Source organism: Eubalaena glacialis, chromosome 2 (assembly GCF_028564815.1).
Source record: "Eubalaena glacialis isolate mEubGla1 chromosome 2, mEubGla1.1.hap2.+ XY, whole genome shotgun sequence".
NCBI classification, from domain to species: domain Eukaryota; kingdom Metazoa; phylum Chordata; class Mammalia; order Artiodactyla; family Balaenidae; genus Eubalaena; species Eubalaena glacialis.
In genome coordinates this window covers 5342740-5355185 of record NC_083717.1, presented here as the reverse complement: position 1 = coordinate 5355185, position 12446 = coordinate 5342740, and the positions used below count along the sequence as shown (strand labels likewise).

Sequence of the window (12446 nt, the reverse complement as noted above, 5' to 3'; positions counted from 1 at the left end):
ACCTAAACTTCTCATGTTCTTCTGCTTGTCGCTTCCATGGACAGCTCTGGATATTTGTGATAATCTGAAGATAGTCATCCTCTGAATACCTAAAAGTCAAATGTCAATGAAATTAGAAAATAAAGATCTCACTTATTGCTAAACGAATATATAAGTCTTCTAAACGACACTTATAATCTACTCATTTTAGCCCTCTAAATCTTTTCTGAAATAAGGTGATGTAGAAATAAGTAAACATCACACCCATTTCAAAACTTGTAGGAGCATGCAATTCACAAAGAATTATTATGTTGATTTAGGAATATGTAATTTTCACATTCATAAGTCAAGTTTAGTATTACAAACCAACCACGACAGCACACTAATTCACATGCATATCTTATGGCTAGTTCACCTTAGCTTCTCATTAACAAATAAATATATTTTTATAGACACTTACCATAAATATATAGTTTACCATCTTTTTCAGACTCTAAGTTGATAGATTTATCTTGGGATATATGGATAACATTTCCACAAAATAATCATCTTAAATTTTAATTCTGAACAGTACACTAAAACACCAGATTGGGCCAGGTTAAAAGAGATGTATATTGGCATAAAAATCTACAGGCATAGTGGTACAGTTTGGCCGGATCCCAGTCCCTGGTAGATCTCCCTCTACCTGAAATTTCATCATTACGTAATAACTCCCTGAAATCACAAAATAGCCTCTAGTCTTTAACGGTTATCAATTAAAATGCATGTATCCTTTTGAGTGAAAAAACCCTTAAATTTCCTTTCAGTTAATAGCATAGTCATTAGTTGCCAGCTATTTGAGATCAAGGCTTTGCAATAAAAAGACAGAGTATATGTTGATGAGTGTCTGGGGAAGGCAGTAAAGAATCTTGTCAGAAAAGGACCTTCTCCACCCCCATGCAGTATAATGCAGCTCTGTCTCTAAAAGGAAGTATTTATTATAGGTGGGGAAGGTAGTCAACCAATCAACTCCTTTGCCCTTGAAATTTACCTACCTTTTGGGTATCTCGCCTGTCAATGTTGCCACCAAGATTAATTGAAAATATTTTCTCTTGGTTCCCATTGGACCAGCTAAGAAAAGCTGAAAATCTTGAAAGACTTTGCAAAATACTAAAGGAGAACAAAGCAAAGAGCTACCACGGGAGAGATTAAAAATAGTTTGACTTGTATACAGGTTTCCAACCTCAACCATTTTACCTCACTCTCAAGGGCCCCAAGTCTTGTCACCAAGGGACTCGAGAGATCTATACTCTAGCCCCAAAGCTTTGTCTAGATGTGGCACTTCCCAGCTGGAGTGAGGATCACCTGCCTCCATATGGTGAGAGTTAATCTAAAGACCTTCTGCAAAACAGCATTAAGCTAAAAAAAAGAAAAAAAAAGAAGACATGCACATTCAGCAGCCTACTCAAGGCTCTCTCAATTTCTGGCTCTTCAAGAGAGAGACGTGACATTGTGACTATCCTCTCCTGCCTGGAGAAGTCTTATCTACCACCAAGGCGTGGTTTTTAGTCATTTGATCACATTGGAAACAGGACAACCATCAGAGCAATGTGTGTACCAGGGTCCATCATGCAAAGTATCAAAAGAATTGTCATCTCACATTTTTCACAGAACTAGAACAAATAATCCTAAAATTTATATGGAATCATAAAAGATCTAGAATTACCAAAGCAATCCTGAGGAAAAAGAACAAAGCAAGAGGCATAACCCTCCCAGACTTCAGACAATACTACAAAGCTACAGTAATCAAAACAGCATGGTATTGGCACAAAAACAGATGTATGGCTCAATGGAACAGAATAGAGAGCCCAGAAATAAACCCACACACCTACAGTCAATTAATCTTCAACCAAGGAGGCAAGAATATACAATGGGAAAAAGACAGTCTCTTCAGCAAGGGGTGTTGGGAAAGTTGGACAGCCTCATGTAAATCAATGAAGTTAGAACACACCCTTTCGCCATACACAAAAGTAAACTTAAAATGGCTTAAAGACTTAAACGTAAGACTTGACACCATAAAACTCCTAGAAGAGAACATAGGGAAAACATTCTCTGACATAAATCATACCAAGGTTTTCTTAGGTCAGTCTCCCAAGGCAAGAGAAATAAAAGCAAAAATAAACAAATGGGACCTAATCAAACTTACAAGCTTTTTTTTTTTTTTTTAAATTCACGTTCTTATTTATTGATTGATTGATTGCTGTGTTGGGTCTTCGTTTCTGTGCGAGGGCTTTCTCTAGTTGTGGCAAGCGGGTACCACTCTTCATCGCGTTGCGCGGGCCTCTCACTATCGCAGCCTCTCCTGTTGCGGAGCACAGGCTCCAGACGTGCAGGCTCAGTAACTGTGGCTCACGGGCCCAGCCGCTCCGTGGCATGTGGGATCCTCCCAGACCAGGGCTCGAACCCGTGTCCCCTGCATTGGCAGGCAGATTCTCAACCACTGTGCCACCAGGGAAGCCCCAAACTTACAAGCTTTTGCACAGCAAAGGAAACCATAAACAAAATGAACCTAAGACAACCTATGGAATGGTAAAAAATATTTGCAAATGATGCAACTGACAAGGGCTTAATTTCCAAAATATACAAACAGCTCATACAACTCAACAACAAAAAACCAAACAACCCAATCGAAAAATGGGCAGAACTAAATAGACATTTCTCCCAAGAAGACATACAGATGGCCAACAGGCGCATGAAAAGATACTCAACATCACTAATTATTAGAGAAATGCAAATCAAGACTACAAAAACTACAATGAGGTACCACCTCACACCAGTCAGAATGGCCATGATTAAAAAGTCTACAAATAACAAATGCTGGAGAAGGTGTGGAGAAGGGAACCCTCCTACACTGTTAGTGGGGATGTAAGTTGGTGCAGACACTATGGAAAACAGTATGGAGGTTCCTCAAAAAACTAAAAATAGAGTTACCATATGATCCAGCAATCCCACTCCTGAGCATATATCCAGAAAAGACAAAAATGCTAATTTGAAAACATACATGCACCCCAATGTTCATTGCAGCACTATTCACAATAGCCAAGACATGGAAGCAACCTAAGTGTCCATCAATAGATGAATGGACAAAAAAGATATGAGATAGATATATATACACACACACACACACACACACACACACACACACAATGGAATATTACTCAGCCACAAAAGAGAATGAAATAATGCCATTTGCAGCAACATGGATGGACCTAGAGATTATGAGACTAAGGGAAGTAAGTCAGATAAAGATGAATATCATATGATATCACTTATATGTGAAATCTAAAAGAATGATACAAATCAACTTACTTACAACACAGAAACAGACTCCCAGACATCGAAAACAAATTTATGGTTACCAAAGGGCGGAGGGGGGGATAAATTAGGAGTTTGTGATTAACAGATACACACTACTTTATATAAAATAGACAAAACACAGGGAACTATATTCAACATCTTGTAATACCTATAATGTAAAAGAATCTGAAAAAGTATATGTATATCATATATGTATACGTATATATGTATATACCTGAATCACTTTGCTGTAAACCTGAAACTAACATAACATTGTAAATCAACCACATTTCAATTAAAAAATTTTAAAAGTTATAAAAGAGTTGTTGTCTCACAAAGCTCAACTAAAGAGAAATGGAAAGGGAAGGGCCAAATACAAAATATCTAATTAAACCAATGAGAACTGCAACTGTATCTTAAGTCATCAAAATAAAACATATCATGAAAAGTACAGTAAATGAGAAATTATTATCCTATCATAAAAACCAAATGTGTCAGAGTCTAAAGTTTTGTTTAAATTTCATTTATTAAATTAAAAAGAAATGAAATTTCTCATGATGTATAGCTAAGAAAATAAGATTAGTGAATTTGAAGACACAGCAATAGAAACTTGAAAATGAAACATAAAGGGGAAAAAAGATTGAACGAAAAAGCTGTAGAGAATCATTCAGCTGTGAGACAACCTCAAGGGGCCTAAATGAGAAATTATGGTCCTAGAAAGAGAGAAGAGACCAAAAAATTTTTGAAAAAATTATGGTGGCAAATTTTCCAAATTCAAGGAAAACTATAAACCGACAGATCCAAGAGGCTCAACAAACCCAAAGCACAGGAAACATGAAGAAAACTACACCAAGGCACATAATAAAAAAAAATTCTTTAAACCAGTGATAAAGAGAAAATCTTAAAAGTAAAAGAGGAAAAAGACACATTATGTACACAGAGATAAAGATAAGAATTACAGCACACTTGTCAGAAACAATGCAAGTCAGAGGCAGTGGAACAATGCCATTAAAATACAGTACAGGATTTGGCAGGACTGTCGATCTAGGATTCGAGGGTGAGCAAACCTTTCAAAAAATGAAGGTAAAATAAAGACTTTTTCAGGTATAAAAAGGCTAAAGGAATTCATACCAGCAAATCTGCAGTACCAGGAATGCTATCCAGAATATGTAAAGAACTCAAAGTTCAATAAGGCAAACAGCCCAGTTAAAAGCTGGGCCAACGATTTGACCAGACACTTCACCACAGATGGTAAACAGGTCGCAAATCAACCCATGAAAAGATGCTCAACAACATTAGCTACTAGGGAACTGCAAACTAAAATCACAATGATATGCTACTCTGCATCCACTAGAATGGCTAAAACTGAAAAGCCAGACCACACGAAGTTTGGCAAGGAACAGAGTAAGTGGAACTCCCATACACTACTGGTGAGAATGTAAAATCTACAACAACTTCTGAAAACCACTGGGTAACTTCTTCAAAGGGTAAACCTACATATACCCCATGCAACCCAGCTGTTCCATTGCTAGGTATTCCAAGAGAAATGCGGACTTTCATCCGCAAAAAGACTTGTATGGCAGCTTTATTTGTAACAGCCCCAAATAACTATCACGTGAACATCATAAGAGGTGAATGGATGAACAGATGGTGGTATCTACTTACAAAGGAATAGTGCTGCTTTTATTTGGTGATGAAAAGAAATGAACCATTGATACCTGCAAAAACATAGATCAATCTCAAAGTAAGTACACTGGATGAAAAAATACAGACAAAAAAAGAGTACACAACGTAGATTCCACTCCAGAAAATGAAAACTAGCCTACAGGGACAGAGAGCCCGTGAGGAGTTGTCTGGAAATGGGGGCTGGCACACGAGGGGCAGCAGTGGTACAGAGGAACGGATGACAAAAAAGCACGAGAAACCTTTGATGGGGGATGGATGTCTTCCTAATCCTGACTGGAGTAATGGTACACGCATATGCCAAGACTCCTCACGTGGCACGCTTAAGTTACAGTATATTGCACATCATTTACCCCTCAAAAAACTTCTAAAATGTTCATATTGGGCTAAAAAATTGTATTTTCCATGGTGATATAAATACGATAATGAGCATTATACATCGGCCATTGTTGAGGACAAAATATCTAAAATTCAAAATTCTAGTCACGTTGAACCTACAGTATATTTAAATGAATATGCTTTTTAAAGAGCTGAGAAGTTGCTACTTCCTATGTGTTCTCAGAGTCCTTAGACCAATACTCCTATAATAGCCTTTCTCACATTGAATTTCGTTCCGTGTTTACACACTGGCTGCCCTTCTAGACTATGCCTTTCCCCACAGGACCTCGATGGCTGAGCATTTCTAGACTAACACAATCCCAGGTCAAGCTGATTATTCTTGTTAACCCAGGAAATACGTGAGTAATTTAATTATAAATACAAAATGTAATGTCATAAACTACTGTAAGTTCAAAGCAATATTTCCTTCCTCCATGGATTATGGCTTCTACTCAGTAACATTCCCCAGTGCTGACGTGCACTCCCTTGACCCGTTCACAAGTCACCCTATATTAAAGCCTACCCCTCCTTCAGCATATTGCCTGAAGAGCCTCAGATTAGAGCTCAGTAGCTCGTCAGTCACTTCAGCCAGTCCGTTAACCCAACTCATCCTTCCTACTTTCCCAGTTTCTTTTCTTTTCTTTTCTTTTTTTTTAATAAATTTATTTATTTATTTATTTTTGGCTGCCCTGGGTCTTTGTTGCTGTGTGCGGGCTTCCTCTAGTTGCGGCGGGCAGGGGCTTCTCATTGCGGTGGTTTCTCTTGTTGCGGAGCATGGGCTTTAGGCGTGCAGGCTTCAGTAGTTGTGGCACATGGGCTCAGCAGTTGTGGCTTGCGGGCTCAGTAGTTGTGGCGTGCGGGCTCAGTAGTTGTGGCACGTGGGCTCAGTAGTTGTGGCATGTGGGCTCAGTAGTTGTGGCACATGGTCTTAGTTGCTCCGCGGCATGTGGGATCTTCCCGGGCCAGGGCTCAAACCCGTGTCCTCTGCATTGGCAGGCGGATTCTTCACCACTGCACCACCAGGGAAGCCCCCCAATTTCTTAGCATGAAATAAAATGAGTGTGCACGTGTGCGTATCTGGTTACACTTTTACCCTTTTTGCAATGATTAACCCATGACTGCCTCCATCTTCGACTCTGAACTCCCTCAATCGTGATCAATGCAGAATTTGCTGAGATTTCACACAGGAAATAGAGGAAAGGGGTTATGTTGTGAGAGATCTAACCTGTGCAACTTGTAAAAGCAAAAAACACAGTAAATCCCTATCTCATTTTGGCCAACTCTTGGACTTGAGAGTAAGCTCTTTTCTCAACTCTCTTTGCTGCCGCAGGATGGGTGCGGGGAACCTCTCTTCCTAGCTCCATACCTTCTTTCTCATTATTGTGCTAGAGCTGGCTCATACAAGCGTGGAAGAACTGCCTGGTAAATGTCCAGCAACGTTGTGAGCAGGTTGTTAAACCACTGGTAGCTTGGAATTAGCCAAGGTGGGACTATTTACATCACTGGAAGCAGCAAATGTGGCCAGTCAGGGCTTTCTCCTCAAGCTAGTTGTTAAACATGAGTGCACCACTGCCCCATCCTTCTCCACCCCTGCTCCACAACCTGTGAGACTGCTCAGAACCTTCCAGTCTTCCCCCAGTTTGAGCCTTATGGAGGCCGGCCGAGAAGGCCCGGTAAGACTTTGCTGCCACACCTGACTCATCAAGAAAACTGATTCAGAGGGGTCCTAAGCCTCAGTGAAACAAAACTATCATATTAGATCCAAGGAGCAACTCCAAGCTCGGGAAATTACAGATGACTTTATTTCTCCAAAGGTTTTAAGCACTCTTTTGTATATTATACTTCAACTTTGGCTTACTTGAGAAGCAGAGTTTGTGTCATTTTGACAATCATCCTTCCCATTATATCAAGTTTAGTCTAGAACATTAAAATTATCATCCACTGCCAGTTAGAATAAAAGTGTATTGTAAAGTATGTATAGTCTTAAAAACGTTTTGTTTTCATGCCATATGTCTCCCAATAAATTGTAGCTGGCTCCAATGTAACTTAATATTGAAAGATGCCAATCATAATGTATCTGATTTTACTAGTAAGTTAGCTGCATAGAAGGGCTTTTGACCTTATAGTCCCTGATACTTAAAAGCAAGTCAAACACATTACAGCAGACCTATGTATCAATATTTTAAAAGGAGAAATACTCCTGGTCATTTTATAATCATTAGACAATACTCAAGCTACTTACTTCCTGGAGTTGCTGTGTTCAAAGAATCTTTTTTTATGCTTAGAAATGAAGCATTATCCTCTGGTATTATAAAGGGGAAGACTAAAGAATAAGGAATGTTACAGGGAGTTTTTTTCCCCTATATGCTGGTCCTTTTCTACTGAACAATAAATCACCAACGAGCTTTTTGAGATAATTAAGACTACCACAGCACCATCATGATTTGTAAGGTGGGAGCATGGCTAGAGAAGGAAAATCACATGGATGCTACGAGTGCGGACCAATCTGTGAAACAAATGTGCCTCTATAGAATTTTCCTGTTGAGTAAAATGCTCTAAATCACGTCAGACTTTCTGCAAATTTACAGTTATAGTTGGTTTTCAATTGCAAAGTATGGTCTTCACCCAAAAATTGTGAGAGGCAGCTACCCCTATGATATCACCCCCATTTTTATGGATGACAAAACTAAAAGTTCTGAGAAGATAAACAGCTTTCTCAATGTGGTACTGTAAGGAGATGAACTAAGAATTAAACTCACATCTTTTAATTCACACTCTGGCTCTCTTTCCAATATATCATGCTGCATCTCATCTATTTTCAGAATGAAACTGCAAATCAATCCCATCAGAAGTATTTTCTGGTACCAAGACATACAATAAATCATACTAAATAACGCAGCAAGTTATTTTCAAAGGAATAAATAATGTCTATTTCAGTCATTATTAATAATACTCAAAATGAGATACAGATTATAAATAACATACAAAAATGATACTAGGTAAATATAATATTAAAATTTAAAATATTTTTCTAAGACAAATACTGTATGATATCACTTATAGGTGGAATCTAAAAAAAAAAAAAACTAGTGAATATAACAAAAAAGAAACAGACTCACAGCTATAGAGAACACACTAGTAGCTACCAGTGAGGAGAGGGAAGGGGGAAAGACAAGACAGGGGTAGAGAATTAAGAGGTACAAACTACTGTGTATAAAATAAATAAGCTATGAAAGTATATTGTACAGCACAGGGAATATAGCCACTATTTTATAATAACTATAAATGGAGCATAACCTTTAAAAATTGTGAACCACTACGTTGTACACCTGAAACTAACATAATATTTTAAATCAACTATACCTCAATAAAGAATAATAATAAAATGTTTTTCTAGAGACGTCTCTTTGGAGATGAAGACCCACCTGCTGTGACTAGTTTTATTTCAATTAAGATATAAATAGGACTTTTCAAAAGGCACAATTTATGGTTAGTTAACTTAATCATTAAATATTTATTGGGTACTTATTAGATGCCTAGACCTTATCTTGAAGATATTCATTTATCAGTCCTATGTAAACAGCTGAGGTACTGATTTAGTTTCCTATAACATCTCTTCATGGTGAAAGCCAATCTTTTTGTCTACTGAAATGGGTGGAGACACCCCAATAATATTAAGTCAGTAAGCTTCTAAGTGGTATCCTGTGTAGGTCAAACAGTCTTTAGTAGTTAGTCTCTATAAAACCCCTGAAGAGCTCAGGTCTACATGAAAATAAATTCTGCAAGTCAATACAGCAGTATAAGATTTTCAGTCAGTACAGCCAATCATTTCCACTGGGCATTACTTTTTAAAGGAATGGCTGATCTGAGAAAATATTTGAAGAGATTATAGTTGAAAACTTCCCTAATATGGGAAAGGAAATAGTCACTCAGGTCAGGAAGTGCAGAGAATCCCATACAGGATAAATCCAAGGAGAAACACTCCAAGACACATATTAATCAAACTATCAAAAATTAAATACAAAGAAAAAATATTAAAAACAGCAAGGGAAAAGCAACAAATAACATACAAGGGAATCCCCATAAGGTTAACAGCTGATCTTTCAGCAGAAACTCTGCAAGCCAGAAGGGAGTGGCAGGACATATTTAAAGTGATGAAAGGGAAAAACCTACAACCAAGATTACTCTACCCAGCAAGGATCTCATTCAGATTCGACGGAGAAATTAAAACCTTTACAGACAAGCAAAAGCTAAGAGAGTTCAGCACCACCAAACCAGCTTTACAACAAATGCTAAAGGAACTTCTCTAGGCAGGAAACACAAGAGAAGGAAAAGACCTACAAAAACAAACCCAAAACAATTAAGAAAATGGTAATAGGAACATACATATTGATAATTACCTTAAATGTAAATGTATTAAATGCTTCAACCAAATGACATAGACTGGCTGAATGGATCCCAAAATAAGACCCATATATATGCTGTCTACAGGACACCCACTTCAGACCTAGGGACACATACAGACTGAAAGTGAGGGGATAGAAAAAGATATTCCATGCAAATGGAAATCAAAAGAAAGGTGGAGTAGCAATTCTCATATCAGACAAAATAGACTTTAAAATAAAGACGATTACAAGAGACAAAGAAGGACACTACATAATGATCAAGGGATAAATCCGAGAAGAAGATATAACAATTGTAAATATTTATGCACCCAACATAGGAGCACCTCAATAGGTAAGGCAAATGCTAAAGGAATGGCTGATGAATGTGTGACAGCTAAAAAAGAGAAATATGTAGCAAGCAGACTGAACTGAGCTACACATGGTACTGACATACTGACATTTCAACCACTAAAGGCAAGAGAATTCCATTTACATCGTTTTTAACTCTGCGTGATGGTAACTTCTAATTAGAATGCTGTGATTATTGTCACTTGGCATAGGAGAAAAGGATTCAAACTTTTATTCTCTGCATACCTTTTAGTGTCCCTCAGGCAAGTTAAGTATTCCAAAACAGCTTTAGGAATGAATTCCTAAAGATGCCAATGTTCTTCTTCACAGCGCCACTGAAATCTCCAAATTGCCACATTTGAAAAAGCCAGATATTGATTTTTTTTTTAAAGAACACTTTCTCTGTCCTGGATCATTAACTTTTGGGGTTTGGACAGTAATTGTATGTTTAAGACACGTGCTAGGAAATACTGCAAGCAGTGACTAACTTTAGCCAACCAAAACGGAAGGGGGTATCCATTTACAAAGGGGTGGGACGTGGTAAAGGAAAGGCTACACGGATTGGTGAAGCACACTGAGGCTACAATAGGGGTAGAGTAGGAAAGCTGTTACCACCCTAAGTCCATACACTAGCCAGAAAGAGCTATAGCTAGAGGTGTAGAAGAAGGCCACAGGACTGGAGAGGTGGCCTTTGGTAGAGGATGAAGTCATCCCTAAACCACTCCCACAGAGAGAGATCCAGGGGAATAAGTACCCCAAACTTTCTCTCTTCCCATTTTTTACTCTCATACCAATGACTTCCAGAAAGTGACCCTAACCAGAAGCCAAAAGTTATGAGAATCCAACTAAGGCAGCACAAGGAAATCAGCCTCCTGGAGCACACAGCAAGAATGAAAAAGGTAGAGAGTAGATCTGGAAGATGAAACAGGAATACATAGCGTAAGTGGAAAGCTATTCATGGTGCTATTTATCAGAATTATTTTGGGGTAACAATTTACTTCACTGGACTCATTTGATATAATGCCAAAGTCAAGCAGTACCTCACAGTCCAACAAAAAATATCATTTTAAGAAGTAACCTAAATGTCCACCAACAGATGAATGGATAAAGAAGATGTGGTACATATATACAATGGAATATTACTCAGCCATAAAAAGGAACGAAATTGAGTTATGTGTAATGAGGTGGATGGACCTAGAGTCTGTCATACAGAGTGAAGTAAGTCAGAAAGAGAAAAACAAATACTGTATGCTAACGCACATATATGGAATCTAAAAAAAAAAAAAAAAAAAAACGGTACTGATGAACCTAATGGCAGGGCAGGAATAAAGACGCAGATGTAGAGAACGGACTTGAGGGCACAGAGGGTAAGGGTAAGCTGGGATGAAGTGAGAGAGTAGCACTGACATATATACACTACCAAATGTAAAATAGATAGCTAGTGGGAAGCAGCCGCATAGCACAGGGAGATCAGCTCGGTGCTTTGTGTCCACCTAGAGGGGTGGGATAGGGAGGGTGGGAGGGAGACGCAAGAGGGAGGGGATATGGGGATATATGTATACACAGAGCTGATTCACACTGTTGTACAGCAGAAACTAACACAACATTGTAAAGCAATTATACTCCAATAAAGATATTTTTTTTAAAAAGTATCCCCTTCACAAATATCTGCAACATGCAAATACATCACCAGGATGGAAAGAATGAATAAACAAGGACTGAGGCTGCTATTTACGATTCTCACATTTTCCCTCACAACACTATTGCTGTATGATTTCTGAAGATGAAAAAAAGATGACCCACTTTTCAAGTTTATGGAAAGAAATCTTCACATATAAGAGGATATCCAGAGTTGAAAATAACAGTTTAGTGATCTTATACTATAAATTTTTAGAACTAGGATCCTACATATTGCAAGGAATCAGAAAGAACCAATAAATTGTTTCTCCATCTCTTAAAGAGTAACATTATATAGTTAGAGTGAGTTACAAGAGTGAAGAAGCTAGCATGGATATTGCACCTGGTAAGATTTTTAAACCATATATGAATGGCTATGAACCTTTTGCCTTTTAAATTCTTCTGACTCACATAAGCAGAGTTGATCTCTTTCTCCTATGTCCTTTGCACCACCCTAAATCCACTAAATATCTCTATAGCACTTACCTTTTGTTTTCATGTATTTACTTAATAAGTACTTACTGGGCATCTGTTATGTGCAAGGTATTGTTCTAGAGACCAATAATAAAAATAGTGAACAAAATAAATTTTTTTAAAAAAATGCACATTCTCATGAAATTTATATTGTAATAGGGGATTATGGACAATAAACCCAATGTA

General features: G+C 37.9%; 1 protein-coding gene across 1 annotated transcript in view; it reads right to left on the bottom strand.

The window, feature by feature from the left end:
• Nucleotides 1-12446, bottom strand: part of ST8SIA6 (ST8 alpha-N-acetyl-neuraminide alpha-2,8-sialyltransferase 6) — a 51653-nt gene that overhangs the window by 26436 nt on the left and 12771 nt on the right. The window contains exon 3 of the mRNA XM_061181399.1: nucleotides 3-89. Within this exon, the coding sequence (XP_061037382.1) occupies nucleotides 3-89 (87 nt within the window). The remainder of the gene's footprint in view (nucleotides 1-2; nucleotides 90-12446) is intronic.